The sequence below is a fragment of the Kryptolebias marmoratus genome, linkage group LG1 (genome assembly GCF_001649575.2).
Source record: "Kryptolebias marmoratus isolate JLee-2015 linkage group LG1, ASM164957v2, whole genome shotgun sequence".
Taxonomy (NCBI): Eukaryota; Metazoa; Chordata; class Actinopteri; order Cyprinodontiformes; family Rivulidae; genus Kryptolebias; species Kryptolebias marmoratus.
In genome coordinates, this window is record NC_051430.1 from 27,525,918 (window position 1) to 27,553,774 (window position 27,857).

The following is a 27,857-nucleotide window of genomic DNA, read 5'->3' on the forward strand; positions in this document are numbered from 1 at the left end:
CGTCAGCAGAAAGCCGGATGGGTTTAGGACCAGGAGGAAGCCTGCTTTCTTGAAGACAGACGCGGGCTTTAAAGCTGGAGGAGCGCAGGAAAGTTGAGGCAGACTCGTCCTGACGCACCGGCTGGACGGCGGCCACGATGGGAGCGTCCCACCCGCGCTCCGAGCAGCACCAGTACCACGAGCTGATGGCAAAGACTGGGTGTAAGTCTGACAGGAAGGTGTTTGTGTTGGGACTGATTCAGGTTGGCTTTTATTGTGAAGCTGCAGGATCAGACGTGCTGAGTCAGCCTTCACAGCGCTTTTTATTCTCTTCTTCTTTTGTAATCTAACTACTTCTGCATCCTGTGAGCTATTTAAACCCTTCATTTATGAAACGTTCAGCTCATTCAGGAGGAGGCTGCTGCCTATAACAACATTTCACTGGATTTAGAAACATTTTCCTCAGAGAAACATTCAGATCTCTTCAGGTTTCCTCTTTGAAACCTGCTCCAGCACTCCTGCTGTATTTTTGTTTTCTTGTCTTACTTTTAGGTTTTTAACCAGCCTTTAGATACTTTTAACTTTTAGCCATTCCTGTGTTACTTTTAGCTTGGAACTAGCATTTTGATACTTTTTGCTGTAAATCTGCTACTTTTAGTTTTTAGCCAGCCATTTGCTACTTTTAACTTTTAGCTATGATTCAGCTGCTTTGAACTAGCCTCTTGCTGCTTCAAGCTTTTAGCTTTCAGCAAATCTTCAGCTCAGCACTGACACTGCGTCTTCAGAGAAAATGCTTTTTCTCCGGTTTTTAACGTCTTCCTCCTCAGTAGCTTCACGTCAAACACCTGAGATCCCTGAACCCAGCCGAAGCCAAACTCCACCCTTCAACTAAAGGATTAAATTGGTTTCAAACCAAGCCTCATCACACCCAGTAGTTATAAATAAACCCCTGCGTTATGCGGCGTGAACAATCCCGACTAAAACTCTTCTGCAGTTGTACCTGCATCGACCATGTGGTCTTTATTCTGAGTGATGATCTTATTTGGTCCAACTGAGCCTGAAAGCGACTGCGTCTAATCCCCAAAATGTGCTGCTTTTATGGCTAAAAACAGAAGAGAAGTGAGTAGATCTATTTTTAGAGAGAGAAGAATCTTGCTTGTGCAGTTTAAGTGATTAGAGTCCAGCTTTACTGATCCCATCAGAGACTTTGAACCGTTTTATTACTATATTGTTATTCCTCCTTTGCTTCGGTTAAAGATTTCTATGACCTTGTGTGGAATTTCATTGAAATCGTTTACCTGCACCAACAGGTTATACAGATCACCTTTTCTCTGTTGTTGTTTTGTGTGTGTCACTCAGGTTGGTATATCAGGTTATTGTCTTTTGTTTTGTTCAGCCTGCATGTCACCCCACCTGTCTGCCCATAACTCACTGTGTGCAGACACAGCTGCCTCTGCAAACATCCATTCAGCTGCCTCCGAGAGCAGAAGAGTGAAGAATAAACCGAAAGAATCAATGTCTCAACACAGAACCAGACTTCTAAACCTTTTCAGGCCACACAGGCAGTGACTCACTGAAGCCTTTAGGAGCAGCTAAACAAAGGTGTACCGTGTGTTTGCTGAGCTAAGACTGATGGCAGACTTACACCTGATCGGGTTAAATACAGAAATACAAACCGCGGTGTAATAACAGTATTTTAAAGTTAAAAATACAGACCGGGGTCAACATAATTAGTGTTTGTTTCTTCACAGTTTCATTGGAGCAGATTAAAAACCTTCACATCCGATTTCAGCACCTGAGTGGGAATGAAGAGACAATAAGGTAAAATGTTGTTATTGTTATTATTATTTCCTATAATGTAAAACTGGTGTAGTTTGTATGGGAGTTAGATGAGTAAGTCAACATTTTAAACAGTCATAAAAATTATAATCCATGTAGTTAAAATCAAACATTAAAAAGCTTATCCTGAACAATATCAAATAGTTCAGTTTAAAAGAGTTTCCTCTAGTAGCTGTCCAGATATATCAGGAAACGTTTATATTCTTATTATTGCACAGTAGACAAACGTGAAGTTCATGCTTCACGCTGAACCGTTTCAGTGACGTGCTGCTGGTGACAAATCAGAGTGAGCCTTACTTCCTCTCAAAGGTCACGGTGACTGAAAACCTTCCTGCGCTTCATTTGTTTTGTTTGTTTCTAAACCTGTAAAATGAGGCTGTTCTGCTGCGTTCAGTTTTATGGTGAAGTTACTTCTTCTGCTCTCCCTTGTTCTGTCGCTGCAGGAGAAAACACTTGAGCAGCATACCTGCTCTCGCCAACAACCCCATCAAGAAGGAAATTATTGAGGCCTTCTTTGATAAAAGGTGGGTCCAATCGAAGTAAATGTTCCTCTCAAAACTACTATGCTGTTAGAAAGTTTCCATCATCAGGACTCAGACCTCGTTTTGTTAAATCTATGACATTTGTCGGCTTATCTTTTATGTAAATATGAAAAGATTGACATCATTTTCTTTTCTCAGATAGTGACATTATTATACCAGCTGCCAGATGAAAGCCCTTATTTCATACTCCTTCTGTTTGATCACTATAATTATTCATGTTTACGTGTGGAGCCTTGTTTTGCTGTTATTACTGTGACAAACCACTCCTCTTTCTGATTAAAAAAGTCAGTTTAAGTTTCTTTGACTTGACTTTAACTTGACCTACTTGAAAGGTCTTGTTTGTCTGAGATTTCCTTTTTTTTCACCTAATTTCCTGCAAAGTGATTTATTTCGAGCGATTTTACGCAAACACAGGGCCAGTTTTTCTGCATGTCATCAGTTTCAGTTAATCTGGTGACCATTCAAACCAGATTAGGCCTTTTGTGGTGGGGGCAGCTTGAAGAAACAGGAGCTAAAACTGAGCTTTAGAAACAAGAAGTGCTGCAGTGTCATATGTTATTCAGGGGATTGAGCTGTTTTTAGACATCGGTGCATTTAAACATATTTCAGTAACCAATCCTGAGGCTGTAATGATTATAAACTGAGCTCTTCAATCTGTTTTGTCATCAGCAAATTTAAAATGACAGTAGAAACATTCTTGGCAGAACTTGGTGTGAAACTTAAATGAAACAAGTATGTCTGAGCAAACACTTCCTGCTGGTGGTCTTTACTTGTTCACACCCAGGCTATGGGCTCAGCTCTGGGTCTTATTGTTTTTTAAATATAACTCTGACATTTTACAAACAGGAATTGAAACAACTAAGTTGCTTTGCGTTAAAAACAAGTTATTTGTGATTCTGTTATTTCTGTTCGCAAAAATAGAAGTCTGGCTAACATTTGTCACAAATAAAAAAAGGAATCAAATAAAAAGATGTATTTCAGATTTCTGAGGCAGGTGAAACATCGTGCTGCAGCTTTAAAAGCCCACATTACTGAGTTCTGTTTGAACCAGATAAATGTGTTGCAATCCTGTTTTATCTGCCATCCAGAAACCAGCATGAGAATGAAACGGGATCCTTTGAGGAGATTGGTTTCGAGCAGTTCCTCATGGTCATGTCCCACTTCCGCCCCCCAACTCTGAGAACCAAAGACGAGGAGAGGGAGGCGTTGAGGAAGGAAAAACTTCACTGTGAGTAAAAGGTTTTAACGTCGGCCTGAATCTCTGTCTGTATTAATGTGTGCAAGGAAGAGAACAGAGCAGAATTCCTCTCAGCATGTCAGCTATGACATGAGAACGTGTCCCAGCTGGAAACTCGACACAGGGGGCTGATCTGTGGTAACATGTCTGGGAAATATTTTCAGTTGCAACCCTGCAGTAACCTGTTTGCTTCCCCTCAGAGAGGTAGTTATCACCGTAGATTCATTTCCTCAAACACCTTCCTCCCACACAGATTTGTTTGGGAGTCAGAACAGAATCCCTTCTTGGAACACACAGAGTGTTGAGTTGTTAATCTGGTAGCACAAAATGATGAACTTAAATAGTAGAGGCCTGAATTCTTACTGAGGTGTCCTGACCTCATTATGTGACAGACAGTAGAGTTAAAACTTTAGCCTGCAGGGCTCCTGTTTCAGCTTCAACACAGAAACATCACGACTGAGTAAGTTTGTGTTTGATCACGTTAAAGTAAACTCATTTACACTGAACAGGGACACTGTTTCTGTTGGTTTTAGTAAAATATATCTAGCCTAAACTTCAAAAAGTCTTCATTTCAGAGATTAAATCATGTGAGTGTTTATTAAAGTCAAATAAGCAGCAAAATATTTTCAGCTACATGAGATTCTGGTCTATTAAGGAAGAATTTATTTGTATTCAATCATTTATTGCTCGTGAGTTGTTATTTAAATTTAAAACTATCTTTTTGTTCCACACATGTGTTGATTTAAGTTAAAACTCTGTTATAACTGTTAGTGATTTTACTCATTTGTTCTTTGATATCAGACTGAGAAGTCTGAGTAAGAAGTTTAAAAGAAATGCTGCAAATCTTTGGGGGTTTTTTCACATGCAGCTGTTAGCTTTAGTGGCTTGGTTAGTTCCTGCAACAGCTGGAGACTTCTTGGTGACTGAAAATTGCAGGAAAATTGTAAAAAAAAAACAAAAAAAAGGTAAATTTTCAGTTGCGGTCTCACTGAAATCTGAGTGTTTGCAACCAAAGAGCTGTGCAGCTGTGTTTTGTGTGACCAAGTTTTCAAAATCATGGCCTGTTTTCATGTGTGCAGCTCACAAACTTTATTTTAGGTCATGCAGGTTATTTTTTTTTTGTCCAGTCCTTAAAAGACGGGATGATTGTCAGCATGTTTCTAACAAAATACAAGATATGCTTTAATAAGGAAAAGCGTTTTTTTTTTTGTTTAAAAACTGGCTGAGTGAAAATGTTACCTAAATGCTATCTATCAGTGAACTATAATTCAATTTAAAAGTTTTACTCCATGCTTATTGAACAGTGACTAAACTGCAGCTGTAGTGAAAGCCGTTGTTCATGCTCTGAGTATCTCAGGGTTTAAAAGAGTCTGTTTCCTCTAACTGGAGACGTGAGGTTAATAACCGACCAGCAGACTACAGCGCTGGCAGTGTTCTTAGGATAGGAACTGAAATCAGTGACTTTCATCAGGAAATGAGGAAGTCTGATCTCTGTTTAATATTTGTGCTGCTTGTTTAGATGAAACTCTCAAAAACTTTTTTTTTCTGGAAAGACCAGTTTGTTTTGATCTGATAATCACCTCAAACTATCTTCTTAACCGTTCTGTTTTTCCAGTTTTGTTCAACATGCATGACACAGACTCTGACGGCATCATTACTCTGGAAGAGTACAGGAAGGTAAACGCCAATTAGTTGCTTTTTATGCACATATGCAACATAGAACTGCTTCTAAAATGAATTTATTGGAGATTGCATTAATCTTTATCATGAATTATGCAGCATATCCAGTTACTGAACAAATGCAGCATGGGAATTGTTCTGCTCTGCCAGCAATAATTTGAATTATTTAAAAAAAAGTCTCCTTATTTAGACTCCAGACATTCAATCTCAATGTCAGTGTTTTTTAAAGAGCACTCTGTAAACGAAGAATCAGTTCAGATCAGATCTGTTGTATGCAGATCTGTGAGCACAAACAGTGGACGATGTAATCAAATTGCAAATGAATCTAATTAGGGTCAAGTTAATTTTGAGCCTTTAAAATCTACAGTTTTACCAAACAAAAGGTGACCTTGAGTCAGGAGCTTTTAAATGAAGCAAATTGGATTCATTTTCTGTTTGATGCATGATGTACATTCCCTCCCATAATCATGTTTAAATGCATTAAACCGTCGAGCCGACCCTTTATTTCACGTAAACAGCGCTGGGCTCAAGTACGAACAAAGGAGTCAGATTCTTGGAGATGAAAACATGCACATGCATGGGCTTTAGCTACAGCATAATGAAAGCCTGAACATGCATTCACAGGTTTTGTCCTGACTGAATATTTCATCAAGATTAGGAAAAGGTACAGCAAGTGTAGGTATGAGAAGTTTTTCAGGAATAATTTGGTCTTCCAAGGCTGCAAATCAAAGTAAAAGAGTCAGAAAGTGAAACTTTATAATCACACTCACTGTTAGGAAGTCCTAAAAATCTATCTTAGTAGATAAATTGTAGATGTTAAGAGCAGGAGAAGAAGTGTTAAGTTGCACCCAACTTTAATATGTAGGACTTTCTTACCTCGATCATTTCCACTGAGGATTCAAAATCTGTGGATTTTCTGTTCTTGCCAAGGTTGTAGAGGAGCTTCTGTCGAAAAGCGGCAACATTGGGCAGGAGGCTGCCAGGGCGATCGCAGATGCTGCCATGTTGGAGGTGGCGAGCACGAATGCACCCGACATGGTAACACGACTCACAGAGACTGAGCTGCTAAAACGGATTCTCACTGTCGCATCGAAGTGTCACACTCACGTCTCTTTCCTCCCTGCAGGGCCCGGATGATTTCTACGAAGGGATTACATTTGAGCATTTTGAACAGGTTTGCATTTTTCCAACTTCTACTGAAATATTTAGTTTTGTCCCTTTTTAATGACGGAGATTTTGTCGTCTGCTCACAGATGTTGCAAAACCTTGAACTGGAGTCCAGGATGCACATTCGTTTTCTGGATGTGAAAACTACAACAATGCATTGTGGGAAAGCAACCATGTGAAGGACTTGTTATTCTAAGGAATTCTTAATGTTGCTGCTGTTTTTAGCAGAACTACTTCTGTCCTTAAAAGGAATTAAGCCAAATACATGTAATATGCACTTATATATTTTAAAACGGAAGAAAACGATTCATATTTTAAAGTTTGTATTCATTTTTAATTATCTCAACTATAAGCAGCTTCCACCTTTTTAGAATAAGACTAAACTGTGGATAAATTTCCAGTCAAACTGCTTTTACTTCCGCACATCTTCTCAGCCTGACTAGTTTTGATTTTGAACATCAGTAAATCAGTTTCCAAATTTTATGATCTTTATACAAGCATTTCAAAATTAAAGCATATTTCCAGATTATGATAGTCCTTTTATACAACCTGAATTCCAATAAAGTTGGGCTGCTATGTGAAATGTAAATCAAAAGTAAATGCAATGATTTGCAATTCTCATAAATCTGTATTTTATTCACAGTCGAACCGTAAACATGCCACATGTTGAAAGTAGGAAATTTGAAAAAATTAGTTTTTTTTGGTAGAAACACATCTCAGAAGCTGGAATGGGGCCATGTTTACCACTGTGAATAATCCTCTCTTCTTTTAGGGAGAACAGCTGCTGGAGTTTTTGGAGGGAAATGTTGTCCTATTCTTGTCTGTTGAAGGATTTTAGTTGTTCAACGGTCACCAGGGTCGTCTTTGCAGGAATGTTTGCTGGATGGGAGCAGATGTTGTTCCAAGTCCTGTAGATAGTTTTCTGCATTGATGTTGTCTTTCCAGATGTGTAAACTACCCATGCCAGATGCACTAATGCACCCCCATACCATCAGAGAGGCAGGCCTAACTGTACGGTAATAACAGCTCCCTCTCCTCTTTAGTACAGAGGACGTGGCCGTCGTGGTTTTCAAAAAAAATAAAATAAAATTTCCATTTTGCATCAGTCCATTTTAAAGGAGCTTTGACTCAGAGGTGACTTTCTGGATTATGTTCACATGTGGCTTCTTCTTTGCCTGAGAGAACGTTAATCAGCATGTTGATGGTGTAATAAACTGTTCCTGAACACATGCAGTGATGTTCATGACAGACTCAGATCTGTTTTGAATGCAGTCCTGCCTGAGGGCCTGAAGGTCACGAGAATCCAGTATTAACTTTCAGCCTTGTCCTTGTCTGGATTCTTGAAATGTTTTGATGATATTATGATAGGGGATTCAAAGTCTTCTCAATTTTTCACTGAGGAACATTAGTCTGACATTGTTTCTTTTATTTTACAAGGAAATACATTAAGAACAGTTTCTGATTTAGTGTCAGCCTGGGAAGTGCCAGAAGGTACTTGGAAGTGTAAAGGAAATGGGAGAGCAATACAAAACAAAAACATAAACACTTCTATTTTTAGATGTCTTTGTATAAATCAGGGGTCTCCAACCCTGGTCCTCGAGGGCCACCATCCTGCATGTTTTACTTGTTTCCCTGCTCCAACACACCTGATTCAGTGGTTAAATCACCTCTTCATGTTCCGCAGAAGCCTGTTAATCACACATTGATTCAAATCAGGTGTGTTGGAGCAGAGAAACAAGTAAAACATGCAGGATGGTGGCCCTCCAGGACCAGGATTGAAGACCCCTAGTTTAGATACTGGAGAACCTCTGCCCATCTTACCGTCTGAGAGATTCAGCCTCTCTAAAATGCTCTTTTTATACCCAGTCCTCTTACTGACCTGTTGCCAATTAACCTTATTAGTTGCAAAATGCTCTTCCAGCTGTTTCTTAGTCGTAGCACTTACTTTTCCAGCCCTTTGTTGCCTCTGTCGCAACATTTTATAGATGTATTGCTGCCATAAAACTCGGAATGATCTTTTTTTTAATTGTACTGTTTCTTTGTTTAAACATTTGATATGTTGACTGTTACATTGTGAATAAAATATGGATTTATGAGATTTGCAAATCATTGCAATATGTGTTTATTTACATTTTACACAATGTCCCAACTTTTTTGGAATTGGGGTTGTACTTGCTGACATTTCTAAGTACTACTACTACATGATCTGTCTGTTTGACAACTCTCAACAGAAACAGCATACAAACTGAAGGATTCAGAGCTTAAAACAAAAGGATCACATGCTCGAGGAACTCTGTCATCTGACACTCATGGGTCATCTGCTGTGTTTAACATGTGAAGCCTGCAGGCACATACCATTCCTCTGCAGAGCCAGAAGAGTTAGGCCTTTCATTTCTGCTCCTCGCTGCTGGGACATTAAAACCAAGTCATTTTAATCATTACTGAATTAGATGCATTGTCTTTTTTCTCTCACATTGAATACCATGTGGGGGAAAAATGTCTAAGTTTTGCAGAAAAATTGATAAATTTAGTTTTATTTAGGAAATCAAGATAGAGATGCCGTTCTTTAAATTACTGTTGGGATGCAGAACTGCACTGTGAGGAAGTAAAACATTTAAAATAAATATACAGTCAAGTTTTACAAGTCTGGGATCTTAAAGAGTTCAACATTTACATGTAAGCTCTGAAGTATAACATTTAAAATGCCTTAATTTGACAAGAATAATCAAAGAAAATAAAAAAAAAAGGTTGATGGAGAACCCAAGTGTTCGTGTTGTCCCTTCAGTTCCTGAATCAGGCTTTTATTTGCCCTGTTGCAAAGCCCTTCAGTGAGACGGATGGGAGCCAGCCAGCCTGTCGTAGGGCACCGCCAGGTTAATGTTGTAGTTGTAGCCATGTGACTCGGTGTAGTCGGACCTGCAGATGGGTAAGATGTGATCCTGCGACAGTGCGTCCTCCGAGAAGTCGTAATGGCAGATGACTCCCCTGTGTCTGCAGAACAAAAACATTCACATCAGTTACAGCAACAGAGATCATGTTAGGGTTTTAGAACAACCACATGGAGGAAAAAGGAGACCAGCTACCAGATATCTGAACTATTCCAATTAAAATAAAAATGTACTATAATTGTCCTTAGGATGGACATTTACACCATGGAAAATAAAATATTAAAAGCTGCAGTCAGTTGGTTTTAGTTCATCTACAGCTGTTGGGAAAAAATATACATATTGTTGAGGTAAGAATTTAATTTTAAACATAAAAAATGAACAGACAGCTGACTGAAACCTGATATTAACCCCAGAAATCAAACAAGAATGCTTCTTTATGTAAAACTCTTACAAGATTGAATTGAATTAAACTAAACTCTCAGAACACAGCCAGTACATTTTACTATTTATAAATGACTTCTAACTTTAGTAAAGCAGGAAGAGATGGACGAGTAAAATGTGACCTGCGATGAGCTGTGAGGTCATCGTCTGTAATGCAGGCTCCTCGTGGCGACTTGTCATCGGGGATGTTGGCTGTTACCAGCGTGCTGGAGTTGAAGTGGACATGCCTTACAGGATGCCTTCCACAAAAAAACAGATAACACCTTCAGCCTTTAACCCATAATAATCTGCTTGGGTTTCCAAAACATCTAAATTAGTAACAGTTCTGTTTAGTATAAATTGTAGCTGTGCTGATGAAATGATACAGCATATATGTTAACTTTTGTCAGGAAAAAATACGTCTGTTTAGCCATAAGATGAACACGTTTTTCACCAGAGTTGTGTCACAGAAACAGACCTGACAGTTTTGAAAAGTCTGCTGTGGATTTCCCACCTGTTGTGCATTTCCCACAGCTTAGCTCCCATCCTGATCTCCCACACACACACCAGTCCTTCTTCGCCGCCGCTCACGATCTTCCAATCATCTGCCTGAACGGAGGTGACACCCAGGTGGTGGGCGTACAGGGACACCACGGAGGAGCCGGCTCGCAGGTCGAACACTCTCACCCTGCATCACGGTGGGAAAAAAGAGAAAACTTGATTTTATTTTACTGAACACTTTTTTGTTTTTGCTATAAAACTACACATAGATTTTAGTCCTTCTTTGTTAATATAAATACTTTATGTATATTTAAATGAATAATCACTTGTTGAGTCTTCATGACTTTACAGTAAGTACCATTAAAGACACGTACTTCACTATTCCTACATGTTTTTTACTAGATCAAAGTATCACAATCATATGAAATAGAACAGATAATATTTAACTAAGAAAAAAAATCTTAAATTATGTACAAAAGCACAAACTAACAATGAAATAACAATATTTAGGTTCATCTGAAAAAAAAAAAAAAAAAAAAAACAGCAGCGGAACATTTGAGCTCCTAACAATGATGATTAAAAATGAGCAGAACAACAAAAACTATAAGAAAATATATGAAAAAAAAATGTTGTGACCAACACAGTGATAAATAATTATTTTTTAGTGTGTAAACAATTTAAATTTGAAAAAAAAAACAATAATTAAACAGAAATAAAGGTTGCATTTTGAATGTTTTATGGACTTTTTTTAGAACTGCTTGAAATCCTGATGCTGTGTGCAAATTATAAGACATGGAAGAAATAAAAAGTCCTTTAAAAATAATAATCTTTATTATCTTTATATGGATATGAACCACTTTAAATGACATTTTGAGTATTGTTTAAAATGTATATTTTTTGCAGTTTTTGAATTATTGTCCTAAATCATTTCATTTTTTTTTAATGTAAATCTTTAAATAAATATTCAGTTTTTTATTTTCAATTAATTCCTGCTAAAATCTCATTCATTCTGCAGGTAATTAAGGGTATGAATAATCTGTTATTATGATAGCTTTAATTATAATTATGATGCATTCTGAAGGTTTTTTTCCTATGATGGACAAAAGGCAACATGAGCAGGATTTTTTTGCTTTGTGCGTTTCATTAGCAACAAAAGCCCAGGGGAGCTTCAGCTCCATCTGTTGTCGTGTGGCTTTATTGCAGCTGAAAGCATCCAGGACATGACTCCATCCAGGCTCAACCTTCTTCCAAGTCTTCATTACCATAATCAAATTTACCCTGGGGACTCAGACAGATTTCATTTTGCCACTATCAAAACTTTTTAAAAGAATCAGACTTAAATGGCTAAATGGGCACAGCGGACTTGTTTGTCTGCAGTTAGTTGTGCCTGTTTAGTGGCATTACGTGATGGGAGCGCACGTATAAACAATGAGGAATGAAGATTACTGGCAGACCGCAGGAAAGCATAAACCTAATGCTGGAGGAAACGGTCTTCAGTGAACTGTCACTGGCCAGACTCTTCTTCATTAATCAAGAGAAAGTGTGGGTGAGGCACAAATACCTCCTGAACAGCTTTTTTTCCCTCTAAAGCCAGAAGAAGACATAAATCATCCTTAGCATAATGTCGGATTCAGTCCTGTGGCCACAGGAGAGCTTGATACTCCTGATGAATTGTTATGTTCACCTAAAATTTGGAGCTGCGCTGCAAAGTGACAGTATTGCATGCTTCGTTCCACATGTAAAAAAAGGCTCTAAGTTTTATAACAACACCCTACTTCCAGCATACGGACTTTAGGAGCTACCAGAGTCGTCCTTTGGTTACAAAGACCTGTCAGAAACGAAAATCATACAGTAAGAAACAAACTCTACACAACATCTTTCTCTTACCGATGGTTAAGGTGTCTCTAAATTTAAAAATGGTAAGCCTAATTTGCAAATGGCCGCCAGCTGCCACATGTATTTGTTTACCTACAAAACAGCCGAAGTGACTGAAACAAGGTCCAACTAGAGCGACGTCCATGAAAGAGTTGTTTGGAATGAAGTTTGATCGTTTTCATGTGCTGTTGAGTAAAGTGTGCATATATAAAGATGGGTTCGGTTGAAATGATAAACTTAGCGGTCTAGCAGAAGTTTTGCAGAAAACATATGTTTAAATGCCAAGCTCTGTCCTTATGGCACTCCACGGCCCTGCTTGATTCTCGACATTTATTCTTGACAGCTGTTTTACTCGATCTTTCTCTTTTCGTTGGCTTTTAGCAGCAGATTCACTCTTATATTTCTCCTAGATTCTATGCTTGTCTGATTCCTCCATATTTGTTTACTTGCACTGACTACAGCCAGCCCAATGTGGGTCAACCATGTGACTCAAGCTTCCATATGGGTTTTGATGGCTTTAGCCGAGTGTTTTCTTTACATTTAGTGTGTCAGAATGCATATCAGCATGACTGGAAAACTCCAAAAACTAGAACAATCTGTCAGTGCTCAAAATAAACATTAGGGATCAGTGTCAGCTACTACTACACCACATTTTAGCTCAATGTCTGTGAAACCGAGTAATAGACATTTAGTGTTTTTAATGCCAGTTGACATTTAAAAACACAAAATAGTGTTTAATTACAAACAATGAATACATGTATCATGAATTACATATGGAACGCTGTAAATGTCTGTGCAGCATCCTGATAAAAATGACTGACAGACGCAGGTATGACACACCTTTCTTCCTCCCATTTACTGTATCCTGTTTCCCTCTCTGTTCACATCACTCCTGTTTGCACAGATGTGTTCTTTTGTCCAGACAGCCCTTCTCTGGACCCCTAATTCGTTCCTTGGATCTGACAAAAAAAAAAAAAATCCAGAGCGATGTCTGGATAAAAAAAGGGGGATGCATTAGGCTTTGGCTTGAAGCCACCCTGACAGAGGGCCAAGTTTGCCGACTGTCCCTCAGTCTCTCCCATTACCATTTGTCCTCGACTCTGAGCTTTATCAGCAGAAGCCAAAGTGGAAGAGCCAAGCTCGTTTGTGTTTCTTCTGCTGGCAACAGCTGATCAATAAGCCAAGAGTGAAGCCACCGACAAAACATTTTTAACAGAGTATTTCTTTGTCTTTGTGCAGGTGCTGTTAATCATAACTAGTAAGTAGGAGAAAAAAAACTGAACCTAAACAGTATGATGTAGTTTCTCTTTTGCTTTAAGCCAACTACTTAACAGCCAGATGGGTTTGGGGCTGAACAGAAACAGCGGGGGCAGCTTCAGATGAAGACATGCCAGGGATTTCTCCTTTTCTGGCATCTTCTGCACGGCAGCGCCCACTAACAAGTGCAGAATAGATGAGAATGGGTCTTTTATCTGTCTTTTCTTCAAATGGAGAGCCAGGATGTGGCAAAAAAATGTGTGCATTCATGAATGTGTTTATCTGCTGCTGGATTGAACCAAGATAAACATTTTTTTAATTGTTAACATTCACCAGGTGATGGCGGAGACAAAGAGCAAAACAACTCTCCTGTAAAAATATCAGTGCCTGTTTGTCTCCAATGAGCTTTTCAAAGCTTTGTTTGGTTAAGGAAACAGATTTTTGACTAATGCACAAATATAATAGAGTTTTGTCTTTTCACACATTTTTCTAAACACCTGTTCTCTGCTTCCAGCCTCGGCTTCCCAGCTCGTTTCATTAGGTGTCAATGTGGGGAAACTTCTCAACAAGTTCTTGGCTCGGTTTTCTTTCCTCATGCTTTATTTCCATTTATTCCCCATCTGCACTGAAGTGTGTTTTTGTGCTTCTACCTCCTGTCCTTGTTTCCGCACACCAGCAGATGAGGGGGGCCGTCTCTCAGGTTGATGCAGGTGAAATCTCCCGGCGAGCTGCCGAGACAACCTGTTGGTTTGCTCGTCTCCAGGCTGTAAACGTGGATCTGAAATCAAGTCCATTTAACATCATATTTTAGTTGCAGTAGCCTACAAGTCTTGACAGTAATAATGTAAATAAATCACAATTGAGTTTTTTGACTACCCAGAACCTCTGGGGCCACATTAAATGGACGCTGCACAAGCATATATGAAGGGATGACACTATGAAAGGTCTGGTACGCTGCAGTTTCACTCTAAAGATGGCCACCAGACTGTGGATTTATGTAGTTAAGTTGTACAGAAATCAGATTGTTTAGAAGACAAAAAGACTTGTTCTAAAGAGAACATGTCAAACTGACGGGCAGCTGCTTACTGCACCAACGCAGTGCAGAATGAAGAATCCAAAGAATCCAGCTCAGCTCCCCCTCAACAACTGATGAAGGCTATCCAAGACCGGGATGTTGGGCTGCTTTGGCCGAAGGGGGGGTAAAGACCCATGAGACACACAGGTGAAAGGACAGGGAAAAAAAAAAAAAAAAAAAACTCGCAGCCATGTGGAGAAAATCAAGAATTTTGCTACTTTTGAACTGAATTGACTTCAAAAGTGAATCAGTTGTAGATGTACATCTAATGATTACTTTCTGTGAGTTTTATTAAAAAATTCCGACAAACATATGCACACAAGCAAAAACATGATCGCTCACTGTCACCCTTTGACGGCTGGTGATTATGACTTAAAGGTTAAATTACCAGCTTTAGTTTCAGGGCATTTACCATCAAACTGGAGGAGGTTTAGGTTTGGGAACTACAGCTTGTCATTTTTAGAATAATTGTCTCCAAGTCTGATTTATGAACAAGTGTCGGCTATATTTGATATTTCCTCAACATCTGAACAAAAAGGTCAAGAATAACAGTTGCAGATTTGTGAAACAGTCAGTCTGAAATGTGGTCAAAACTCCCAACGCAAAGGAGAAGCTGCCTCAAGGCCGATAAAAACTGAGGAAGTGAAGTTGAATATCAGACAGACGCCACTAACCACAATGATGCCATACCAGAAGGTTAACATCACAAAAGAACTTAAGCAAATTAACTGGAAAAAATAAATAAATAAATTTAAATGACTGTATATGGGATGCGCAGCCTGTGGCTTTTGATGGCAGCAGTAAAACTCCTTTCATGCAAGTTACAATGATGTCATCTGGAGCTGGCCTAATTGATCAATTAGCAGCTGGTGCTTTCTCATCCAAATGAGACTGAGCAAACGGGGTAACCGCCAGGCAAAAAACTGTCTTTGAATAATTAAAATGACCAAAAATGAAAACTGAAGGAGAGTGCAAGATGGAAAGAGCCAAAATCTAGGAAAAACAGAAACAGAAAGAAACGAGTGATGGAGAGACTGCAGCAAAGACAAAGGCCTTTCAAGAAGGAAAACAAAAGAGAGGGGTGTTAGAAGCCACGAAGAGGTGCCAGCAGTTTCTGTGTGTCCCCGTATTTGGGCCAAGCGGAGCTTTAATTGTGCACCACCCCGGGGCGAAGCCCAAATCACTCCGGACTTCAAAATGACAGCTTGATAGGATTTGGACAGCACAGGAGAAGGAGGCGCAGAAATGAGGTTCAGCCTGCTGTTCTCAATGAATCACTGCAGAATTAGAAAGATATTTTTATTAAATATCTCCCCCACCTCGCCCGCTAAAATGAAGAACTGTCACTGGGGGAGGCGAAGAGCTGCTTTGTGTTAATATTCTAGGCTGTTATGAGATCGCGACAGCACGTTTAGAGGAAGAATAACTGCGGAGCGGTGGTTAGGCTAATGCGCTCGCCGGAGCAAGAGTGAGGCTTGCAGACAAAAGAAAGTCTGGGAATTACACTGGGATGTTAATGCGATTACTCTCCATGCTTTTAAAAGGATGACATTTTTTTTTTAAATTACCACTGCACCTTAGAGAAAAATATTGAATTCTGGTTTTGCCAGCGTCCCTGAACCCATTAGACCGAACTGCAGAAGTTTGTCACGTCAAAGAGCTGCTGCCTCCAAAGTCCAGGCTTTTTCCATTAAGAAAAGAAGGATCCACCTGTGCAAAAGCCTGCTGGGAAAATATGTTTAGATATGAACCTGGCTGTCTGCATGACTTCAGCATCTTCCACAAACACCCACATCTGAAACAACAATGGGTTTAGACACCATGTGGACAAACAGAGATTAGCCAGTTGGACATGATGAGTGGTAATGACAGGTTTGTGGCTTCTTGTTATTTGGCATTCCTAACTCATCCCAAACAACAGAGCACAAACTCAAACTTAACTCATTTTTGAGAAAAAGAAGAAAAAACTCTTGTAGGCTGACTCCTGAAATCTCTAATCTAATGCTGATAGTAATGTATTTTAGAGAACACAACATTTATTCTGTTTTTCTGCTCAGTGTAAACAGATGGATTTGGATTTTCCATTCAGAAAAAGAAAACAAGAAGTTTAAAGCAAATGACTGAAAACAAACACATATGGCACACTCTCAGTAAAGTTTTAGATGTTTGAGACTCTTAGAAATTTCATGGGGATTGTTTTTTTGTTTTTTTTTATGTCCAAATACTTTTAGGGTTTGAATAATCTTGTTATTTTTATTTGATTCTATAAATTTATATTTGGACCAAACTAGTCTTTTGGCTCACTCTGGTACATTTACATCAATGTAAACTGTCCTTGATAAATAAACTACTAAACTAAAAACTAATCCACTTGAACACAGTCTTGAGAGCTGAAATATCCGTTAGATGAACTACAGGTTCCTATAGCTGTTTGTGTGCAGCCTCCAAGGGTCAAAGTACTTCATAAAAAGTACCAGTCACATAATTTTGCCCACTCCAGTTGGACAACAATATATCGCCTAATATTCTGTAGTTAATTCTAAGTTTTAATCATCACTTGATGTTCTCGGTTCTCCTGGTCTTTGCGAGTGTTTCTGGGAAGCGACAACATCCATAAATTCATTTAAGTTACTTTTTTTATTCAAATCATACCATTAAAATTAACTACGTGTAAAGAAAGTTTGGGAAGACATCTGAAAAAAGGTGGTTTCATGGAGTTATCTGGACTCAGTTTCCTGGATATAACTAAAGTATAAAAGTCAAAATATTATTTTATGTTAGTGAGTCTATAGACAAGCAGGGGGGCCATAATACTTCTGAGTTCCCAGCCTTCCTTTACACTTTGCCAGTCTTGATCTTGATTGTCAGTTAAGTTGAAGATAACTGATAAGTGATTTCCACATGTTTAATCACTTATCAGTTATCTCCAGCCTAACTCGGACAACTTTACACTTAGCCAAGACTGTCTAAGTGTAAAGGAAGGCTGGGAACTCAGAAGTATTATGGCGCTCATAGCCGACAGACTTTGCTCAATCAAACAGTTCAGTCTGTCGTTTCATGAGTGTCATTTGCCAGTGTGGACGCCAACTCGTGTTGTAGGCTATACAAGCTGATTTCCTGTTATCTGTGGTGCTTTTCTTACATGCAAGAGATCAAAATTTCAGCATTTGTTTGGCTGTGAGCAAGATGCAAAACCCACTTAGCCAACTAAATGTGAAGAACACATCACATTCTGATGACGATCCAAAACTATTTTTTTTAATTTATAAAATAAGGCATCTGCCATGGCAGAGGACTGTAAGTGTACTTTGATTTTTAAAATCATCTGATGAAAACATATAGATATATAAATTAGTCAAATTAACATTTTTACATGAGATTACATGTGCCGAAGATGCTTAATGGCAAACAACAAGAAATAATGTCACCTTGCTGACTCTTTGTACAACAAACTGCTTATTGAGTATCCATTTATCTAAACAGCACTCAACTTTATGAGGAGACGACAGGTTTTCTGGCAGCACTTGTGCTCTGAGGTAGATCCACTGCAGTGGGTGAATAGTTTGCCAGGGTGGATGCCAGCTCGTGTCGAATGCAGAGCCACGAGCTGGGCGGCTGCCTGGGTGATGTTGGTTCACTGACAAGACGAAGGCAAGTAGCAACAAGGATTTGGAAACGGGCCTCAGCCACACATACATGCTGCACACACACCAGGAGAACAAAGATCTGGAAGAATAGCAGAAAAAACAACGTTTCTTCTCCTAACGCGGATTAACAGAAAGTGCATCAAAGTCAAGGAGCACCGTTGAGTTTCAATCAAAGTCACCAAAACTGGGTGTCGTTTGGTTCAGCCAAGCCGGGATGCTGCAAATAAAAACGTGTCACTCCTTGGTGTGAAAAATGGGAGAACATTTCTCCAACACCAGCTCTATGCATCTTGACAGGTTTTAATGAAGCATATGTTTTCCTTTCTAAAAAGCAGAGGCAGCCAAATCATGCTTTGCGTTCTGTGTGAAACAGCTGATGGAAGCGTGACAGCACTGACAGACAAGTTAATTAAATTTGTACGTTAATTAGGAAGAACGGTGTACTGACCATCTATTGGCATAATTTAGATAAGAGATTTGGCTGAGATCGCTGACAAAACCAGAAATTCAGGCAGATTTAACAAACTTTTGCACTAAGTAAAACAAATTTCATCTAAACTGAAAAAGTTGGATTATGAGTCTGACACAAGCTAGGCCGACAAACTATAGTAAAGAAAATCGTCTGAATGGCTAAAATTGATGTTTAAAAAATACCTGATTTGTTTTACAACTTACAACTAACAGTCAAAAACTTACTTGAAAAAAAAAAACTTGTTCCAAGATATTTTTAATGATATTTTAGAGCCTGTGAAACGAGAATAAGGTCCACTCAGGGACCGAAATGTTTAAATAAAAATTATTCCAGTGAATGTTTGTTCAAAACACCTTTTTTATATTGCCTAAACAATGCTGATTTCAGTTCTTCACATCTTGTAATGAGGTGTTTTTTAGAATTTTTATTATCACTACTAAAATTATTTTATTTATTTATTAATGAATAATAAAAAGAAATATGTCAGTTTTAACTGAAGCAAAACCACTGAGTGAAAATCTTTCAAAAATATCTTTTCCCTCTGGTCATCAGTGTTAGTCGTCTTTTAGTCGATAAAACAAGATAAACCATCATAACTACCAGACTATTAGTGAATGTACACGGCACACTGCAGGGGCTGACAATCAAACTCCCCACCACTGCACTCCCTTCAATACTACACTTATTTCTCTCATTTAATTAAAAAAAATGTGTACATGTGCCATAAACAGAATCAACAGACAGGCAATTTGAACAGAATCAATGTTCACAGAGATATTTACATTATTACATAATTAAAGATAATGATTTTACAATAACAGTCAGTCCAGAACGAGTTCATGTCTTTTTCACATCTGACATTAAATTTTAGAGTTTGCAAAAACATGTTGGAACAAAGAGAGGCTCTAACTAAACATCCTATGACTAAGAATTCAAAGACTCGATTTGATTCAAAAAGTTGAAAGATAACTAATAATCAAAGTAGACAGTTTAAATTACAGTTTAGTAATTTACAGTTTAAAAAAAGAATTGTCAAATGAGACTTTGTAGTATATCGTAATATTTTGGTTAAACATCTAAAACAATCAATGGTTTTTAATTGAGCTCACGTCAACATAATTTCACAAATAATCTGATGGAATTGGAAATTACCTTTAAAATACAACCTGTGTAAAGTCTAATAAACAAAACATTTAAATGTACATGTGAACGTTAAATAAAAAAGTCAAATGTACCGAACATGTTCAATGAATAAATGCCAACAGTTGAATCTTTCCTGGACAATAAAACACGTTAGAGTAAACAAAACAAAACAAAACAAAACAAAACAAAACAAAAAAAATTCAGATAATAAATTTACTTTCAGAATTTAAAAAATGCTTAGTTTCTAAATTCAAAAGGATCAATCTTTTTTCTTTTGTTGCAATAATTGATAATAAAGTCTGTTTTTTTTTACAAATCTGATCAAATGTCATGATTTGTATTTTTATAAGTTCTGAAATTTGCATTTATTTATTTGTGGGTTTTCTTTCCTTGTGCTTTGAGGTTTAATACTGTTAATATAATGACACAGGTTCCATCAGGGAATTTACTCAAATTACTATATTTTTTCAGCATTTTCAGCTTTTCTTCAAATATACTGTAATGGAAAACATGAAACTACATCTGAGGAAACAAACTCTGACAACAAAACAGTCAGAGCCAATCATCTTAATCACTTTGACCTCAGAACCATTTCAGTTTGACAGATTTTGATTTCAGAGGTTTTGGCGTCTCCAGCCTTTCCAAGACCAAAATAAGGGAAGAGTTTCTCAGTGAAAGTGTCTCTGTGAGTGTAGATGTGACTCATGTCTTCAGAGTCGTAGAAGGACACCTCCCCCCTGTCAAAGTCCAGCTGGACTCTGATCTTCTGGAGACTCTTCTTCACACTGAGAGTTTTACCAGCACCATTGGTAAAATTTGCACTGTGATGAATCAAACACCAGATTCCAGATTCTGCTGTAGTAGGGCGCTCTTCTTTCCTTTCAACTGACTCTTTAACCAAACTGATCATCCACTCAGGATGATCTCCCACCTCCACCTCCCAGCTGTGTTTCCCTGAGCTGAAGCCCTCAGAACCAAGAACACTAAAAAACTTTGTGATTCTCTCTGGATTGTCAGGAAGCTGCTGCTTTGTGTCTCCACGTGTCACACTGGTCAGATCATCAGACAGATGGAGGCAGCTGTTTGCAGTGTTTGGGTCCAGAATGACAGGACTGAAGTGGACCTTGTCCTTCATCTTGTCCCAGACTCTGAAGGACAGGTTGCCCAGGTGTTTGGCCACATCTATCAGGGCTCCTGAGACCAGCTGTGGATCTGACAGTGAGCTCTGGGTTCTGGCTCTGGTCTGAGTGTCTTTATAACTGCTGAGGAACGACACGTTGTCTTTCTGCAGGTCTTCTTCAACAGCAGAGATACTGTCTGACAGAGAGGAGATCTGCTCCTGGATCCTCTTCATCTCTCTGCTGATAGTCTTCCCCTTCTGCTCCTCTTCCTCCCTCAGAGCTGCCAGTCTGGACTCCTCTTCGTCTCTCAGGAACTGGTGGAGCTTGTTGAACTCTGCTCTGATCTGTGTCTCTGTGGACAGCAGCTGCTTCTTGGAGTGTTGGATCACATCATTGTATGTTTCCTCCACATGTTTGTGTTTGTTCCTCTTGTCCTGCAGAGACTTTAAGTCAGATCTCAGCTGCTCCTTCAGCTCACTGACTGCTTGTTCTACAGGAACCACTTTGTGGTTCTGGTGGAGAGAAAACTCACAGACAGGACACACAGCTCTCTGCTCGTCTTCACAGAACCAATAAGGAACTTCTGAGTGTTTATCACACACCACCTCCTTCTTCTCTTTGTTTTCTTCTTTCATCTCACCTGAGCTGTTACTCTGCATCTTAGCAAATGAATCAGCCAGTTCTTTGAGGGTAAAGTTGACAGAAGGATGTTCCTTTGAGGATCTTCTTTTACAGATAGGACAGTTCTTGTTGTTAGTTTGTTCCCAGAACTTCTGCAGGCAGCTTGAACAGAAGCTGTGGTTGCAGCTCAGAGACACAGGATCTTTGAAAGTCTCTGAACAAACATGGCAGCTCAAAAAACTCAACACCAAATCATTTCTCTCTGCCATTTTTTTCTTTCCTTTGTGTCCTTATCATACAATGTATGAAATACAGTAAATTGACTTATAAATCCCCTTCTGTGTGTTCTTCTGTACGGAACCCAGGTCGGTTTCAATCTTTCAGTTTCGTTTACTTGGTTATGGGTGGAGCTGATTGAAGTGAAACTGATGTTTGTCAGAGACACCTTTAGATGGCGCTGTTTCCTTTTTGTAAATGTTCATAGAATTCTTTACCATATTTGCCTTGATTGCATTTTGTAAATATAACATTGTTTCTTTAAAAGTAAACATATAGATCTGCTGAACCTCCTTTGGGGTCTGCTGGTGTTGTGCTAAAATTAAAAAAAAAAAAAAAATCACCCTTGCAATGAAAGGACACCCTTGTTTTGTGGGAAATATGTTGACAAAAGTGCTTACTGACTAAAGTAACAACATTATGAAGCCTGAAGAAAGGCCCTTTTTAAAAATCGTCTTGGTATAATCTAGAGATATACATATTAATTGGTCAGACAATATTTGCCACTTTTTAAAAACTTACAATCGGTTAAACCTACACATACTTAATCAGCTACCAAGTAGGAAAATGAAGCAGCTGCAGCTGCTACAACCAGCTTATTGTAACCCACAATTTAGATCTTTTAAAACAAGAACTCATATTCTTCAAGATAATCATTTTTATTGTACAAACTCTTCTAAGTGTTGGTAAATAATCAACTCTGGGACAAGTTAAGAGACCACTGCTATTTGTTTTTTTTCTGAAATCAGAATTATTTCATGTATTTCAGCCATTCCATTCCAAAAACACACCTCATTCTGCTTAATGAGGTTCGGATTAGGTGATTACCTGAAACAAATCTCATTTAAAAAGAAAAAGTATAAAAAACACTGCTGTGGTCATCATTAACCTCTTGCAAATAGGACCAGCTGGGTGGCAAAAACAAAGCTAGTATAAAAAAATAACTATTGACCATTCCCAAAGAGTTGAAAAGAGTCAAACAGCTTTGGGTGAGGAAAAGAAGAGTTTGGCTTCACTGACAGAGGGATGCAGTGAGCCTCGGGCTTTCAGTGGGTTCAGGTGTGGCTGAAGAACCATCAGATCAGGACCTGACACGGAACCAGCCCAATCAAAAACTGGTTCACTTTAAATTAGGAAATCTTTCCACACAGTGAGTGCTGGTCCTGATATGCTTATTCATATTTTTTTAACTGAGCACCCTGATTTACACATCTGAGTTGTGTGGGCCGATCACCTCAGCCCAATCTCCAGATGAAGATTGAAAACCTCTGGAATGTGATCAAGAGGAAGATGGATGGTTATAAGCGATCAAACATTGATTGAATTTTTGAGCCAGGAGTGACAAAAAGTCACCCGACAGCAACGTAAAAGACTGTGGAGAGCATGCCGAGATGCATGAAAGCTGTCGTTAAAAATAAGGGTTACTGCACCAAATATTGATTTATGATCTCATCCTAAGTTAAAACAGTATTGTGATGTCTACAAAATAATATAACCTTGTTTTCTTTGCATTACTTGAGATCTGAAAACACTGCACCTTTTCTGTTATTCTGATCATTGGTCATGTTCTGCAAATACACACTCTAAATGACTATATATATATATAGATAGATAGATAGATAGATAGATAGATAGATAGATAGATATATAGATAGATAGATAGATAGATAGATAGATAGATAGATAGATAGATAGATAGATAGATAGATAGATAGATAGATAGATAGATAGATAGATAGATAGATAGATAGATAGATAGATAGATAGATAGATAGATAGATAGATAGATAGATAGATAGATAGATAGATAAGAATTGATTGCAGTTAATATGTTTTAAAATAAAACAACACTTAAAAAGGGTGAAGTAATCTTGACAGCGTAATGACCCCAGAGGAGAAACCTCCTGATCCCAACAAAGCAGGCTGTCTCAAGGCTCTTTGTTCTAACTAAAGGTCTAAGAGTCAATTAGCAGCACGGGGTCCTTAGAAACACAGTATTATTAGAAACAAACAGAAGCTGGTTCAGAAACAACACCAGAGAAAAGTAAACTTACAGGTTGTAGTAATTAGGAGCAGCACCCAGGGAAGGATTACTGCAATTTAAGACTTTTAGATCTAAAGGGACACAACGTAATGGTGATCACACCATCATGAGACCCGCTTCACATTTACACAGACGAACAAACAATAAAGAATATAGAATTTTTAAAAACTACATATATATACAGTTTTTTGTTTTTTGTTTTTGTTCAGCATGAATCGTGTGATCCACATTTCAAAAAGAGGGCACATCTTTTCACAGTAAGAGTTTAATTCACTTAGCAGGACAGGATGAATGAGTATTTCATTAAACATATAATGGCCTGATGCCAAAACTTTTGTCCTAACTGCTTTTCCCGCAACGAACCGTATTTGAACAGAACAACCAGCATATTTCTTTTTAACCAAACCAAATTGTTTACCTTGCTGAACATCTCATTTTTTTCATTATGAACCTTCTCAGAGTGCAGGTGACCTTGTTAACTCTAATGGAAACCATCATTTCAATTAGTGAGGTAGCTAATGGTCTTTTTTTTACAGTACATCTAAAATCCAGATGCACAGTTTTCAGCTTGTGCCAGATTGTTGCCAACATTCATTTTTATCCCCAGACAAAACCTTGACACGGCTCCATCACTTCCATTAACATACAAACACTAAATTGTAAGTTAATACAAGTAATAGAGTGCTGTTTGTAATGAACAAGATAATCATGACCAAGTTGTAAATTACTGGCCGTGCACACTCCAGATATGACACTAAAAAACACACCGAGACCCAGAAACCAGTGGAGACTTCTTCTGGGACAAGTCCTGCATGAATCTACAGAAACTTTGTAACTTTTTTGTTCTTCTGAGACGCTAATACAAGAGAATATATTGAAAATTATGACTAAAATTTATCTTGTAGAGATTTTTTTTAATAAATACAAATATAATATGTAAATTTTCTCATTTTAAAGGGCACTGAAATGTATTTCTGTCAATGTTACTATTATTATAGCAGTAACAGATTCTTTTACCTATCCAGGAATTTTTCAACAAAAACAACATAAAATTTCTGCTTATATGAACATTTGATGCAGATAAATACACGTGATGTCATGCAAAACCAATCAAAACAGCTAAACTGCACAAAGGATGACACGTCTAGTATGACATTTTTAAAAAATCAAACAAATTCTGGGTCTAATTAGTGATGATTGCTGGTTTTTTGTGAACATATCAGATGCTCGTTGCACATCACAATATTAATTTTTAAGAAAACCTGTAAAGTGAGCTCACCTTGTTGCCTCCGTCATGAATGGCCCAGCCTGTGCGCTTCACCCCAAAAGCAGCGAGTGAGTTGGAGGCATCCAGGCAGGTAACGGGATGACTGTAGACGGAGTGGAGCGTCTGCGGCCGCTCCTCTCCTGGGCTCAATAAGCAGACGTCTTCTCCTGCTGCTGAAACCACCAGTGGTGCCTGATCTGCTCGGTCTGGGACCAAAACAAGGTTCTCCACCTACCAAGCAAAAAAAGTTGTTTTAATCATCTAACATTGTCAGAACTTCATGCCTCTACTTCTTGTAATTTATTTTGTTTTTTTTTTAAACTTTTGTCAAAAATAAAATTATTGCATCTACAATGACATAAAACTAAAAAGAGCAAAACAATCACTCTTCATGACATCACAGTAATTCACTGGGAGTGAGGCGTTCTATTAAAACCGTCTCACTTACAGTTTTGGGGAGTTGAGTCTGGCAGACGGTCCTCCAGTAGCCGCGGTCGTCGGCGCTGTCGAGCCGAACCACTGATCCGGTGGCAGACGCCAGGACGGGACTGTCCGGACTCAGAGCCAAAGCCTGGACCCTGCCCGGGCTCTGGTAATGATGGATGGGAGCCCCACCGGTCTCTGTGCTCCACAGGTCTACGCAACCTAAACCCAAACACAACTCTTCAGAGAAGCGTACCGATCTATTCCTGCGCCGGAAATGAGGCGCTAAACCAAATGACAGGAAGGGGACAACATAAAGGACGACTTAATCAACACCAAACCAGCAGGGATCCCCAAAATAAATTTATAATCTCAATGCTGAAACTATTCTGACTTTAATGGGACACAATGCCTTTACCTTTTCATTTAAACCAGTAACTGTACTTCCTTTTTGGAAGACAGTACAAGTATTTTACTCTGCTCTGTTAGCTTTGTCTCTAAAAAGCAACAAGCTGTGGACAGAAAACCTACAACATACAACTGCAGCAGCAGGGTTTTCTGAAGGTCTGAACATTTATGTAATGATTGTTATTTCGTACCAACACCATACGTTTTACCCCTGCATCTCCCGCAGAACCACTTACCATCTTGATACGCAGCAGCAGCCACCGTGTTGTTGACCTGGACGTGACTAACATGTGGTCTGGGGTTGGTGTTAGCCGACAAACTGTTCGTTTTCAGGTAAGAGGCCGATGAGTCCCAATGCAACGTATCCCAAAGCCTCACATCACCCGACGTGTACCTTAAATCCAAACAACAGAAAAAGTTTTTGTTTATTTTTACCCCAAGCTAAAAAGTTTTACTCTCACAGATGAGTAATTTCCGTTCTCACACTTTCCTCAGATTTACGCTGTTTTCTAATATCATTGTAATATGATCTTTTGAGGATTACGCTGGTGTTGTTTGGGCAAAATAATGCCAAAACATTACACTCCAAACTAACGGACCTCACTGCTTATCAACTGTTATCACTGTAAGGTTTAATAAAGCCCTAAAACATTTACTGGTCAAAGATTAGAGGAGTTTAAATGCGTTAGCAGCTGTTTTTATTGCTATCTTTTCCTCTCTAGTGATAATCAATAACTCTCTCTGAGACAGAAATAATGTTCAAGCTACAATACACTTCCACAAACATGTTGTAAAGATCAGGCTTAAAAAAAAAAACCTGCTCTTTGAATAAAAATGGCTCCCCTCTGTAAAGGTAGTATCTCACTGAGCCACTGCAGTATCACTGAATTCTGATTGTCTGCATCCATGTGACCAGAGAGAGGTGCACTTGCGTTTTCTGCAGTCAATCTTTGAAAATCACGACGTATTTTCTTTTGCTCAGCTTGCAAAACTGTATTCTTGGCCGTGCGCATTAGTTTGTTGTCCACCTCCACCCACACTGCATCAACCTTGGGTCACTGCGGACCAGTTTTTAAATAATTATTGTTTATCATGAGCATGTTTTTTTAGACCTGGACATGTTTTCTGTCAGAGAGCTCCCATGCAGGTATAAAAATACAGCTCTACTGATCTAGAGACAGGTTGGAGATGCTCATTAGAAAATCGAGAAGCATTTGAGATGGGTTTGAGACACCCGCTACACCTCTGCGACTGTTTTTTATTTTGGACATGTTCAAAATTCTAGCAACAAGTCGATTGTCATTCAGCTGATTAAAATCACTAAAAGGTTTGAGGACTTGTGAAAGATTTTTGGTTATGTTAGCTATAAAACAGACAATTATAAAGGGTTTGAAACTTCTAAGCACAACTGTAGAATCAGCCAACTGGACAGTTAATTTAAAAAATGTTGACAACATTCCTACACTTGAGACAAACATTACAGTCACAACAAGTGCGATTCTGTCATGATCCTTTGAAATGTCAAAAAACAAAGCTTTTTGTTGCTGTCTTATTGTCTCTCCCAGACAAAGCAGACCTTCTCACTGAAAAGACCTCTGTTCTGAACTCCACACCCTTCCTCTCTTTATCTCTTCACCCCAGCTGATTAGCTCTCACTGCAGGAGGCAAACTGCCACCTCCACAGCTACAATCATGTCTGAGCAAGTATCCCAGTATCCGCCTTGGAGCCGCGATGTGTCACACAGCAACAGCATGTTTGACACAGGGTGTACATGTGAGCGAATGTGAATTCACAGGGTTTGGCAGGGAGCAAAGAATAGAAGTACACACTTTAGGATTAATTGGTGCATAACCACAATGCCAGCTATCGACAGGATGATGATGCTGAATCTCATCCAAGAAGCTCGTCAAAAACTTTTAAGGACAGAAAACTTTTGTGCAGCCTTCGTGCAAGCCTCAGCAAAGCTGGCCTTTC

At 38.7% G+C, this 27,857-nt stretch overlaps 3 protein-coding genes across 4 annotated transcripts in view; 1 reads left to right on the top strand and 2 right to left on the bottom strand.

Moving 5' to 3' along the window:
• Window positions 1-9,179, top strand: tesca (tescalcin a). Its single transcript, XM_017434730.3, has 8 exons — window positions 1-201; window positions 1,731-1,800; window positions 2,262-2,342; window positions 3,449-3,588; window positions 5,213-5,274; window positions 6,208-6,315; window positions 6,404-6,451; window positions 6,531-9,179. The coding sequence occupies exons 1-8, from the start codon at window positions 138-140 to the stop codon at window positions 6,621-6,623; spliced, it is 666 nt and encodes a 221-aa protein (XP_017290219.1). The 5' UTR covers window positions 1-137; the 3' UTR covers window positions 6,624-9,179.
• Window positions 7,555-27,857, bottom strand: part of fbxw8 (F-box and WD repeat domain containing 8) — a 24,733-nt gene continuing 4,430 nt past the window's right edge. The window contains exons 5-11 of one of the 2 annotated variants that reach the window (XM_017434733.3): window positions 26,119-26,276; window positions 25,500-25,696; window positions 25,064-25,282; window positions 14,036-14,163; window positions 10,267-10,440; window positions 9,896-10,012; window positions 7,555-9,435 (exon numbers count right to left, since the gene is read on the bottom strand). In XM_017434733.3, coding sequence (XP_017290222.1) covers window positions 9,270-9,435; window positions 9,896-10,012; window positions 10,267-10,440; window positions 14,036-14,163; window positions 25,064-25,282; window positions 25,500-25,696; window positions 26,119-26,276 — 1,159 coding nt within the window. In that variant the 3' untranslated portion in view covers window positions 7,555-9,269. Of the gene's footprint in view, window positions 9,436-9,895; window positions 10,013-10,266; window positions 10,441-14,035; window positions 14,164-17,361; window positions 18,187-25,063; window positions 25,283-25,499; window positions 25,697-26,118; window positions 26,277-27,857 lie in introns of those variants that run through there. The other variant, XM_037978951.1, reaches the window with a different exon arrangement.
• On the bottom strand, window positions 19,326-22,067 carry LOC108246946 (zinc-binding protein A33-like). Its single transcript, XM_017434734.3, has one exon. The coding sequence runs from the start codon at window positions 21,731-21,733 to the stop codon at window positions 20,294-20,296; it is 1,440 nt and encodes a 479-aa protein (XP_017290223.1). The 5' UTR covers window positions 21,734-22,067; the 3' UTR covers window positions 19,326-20,293.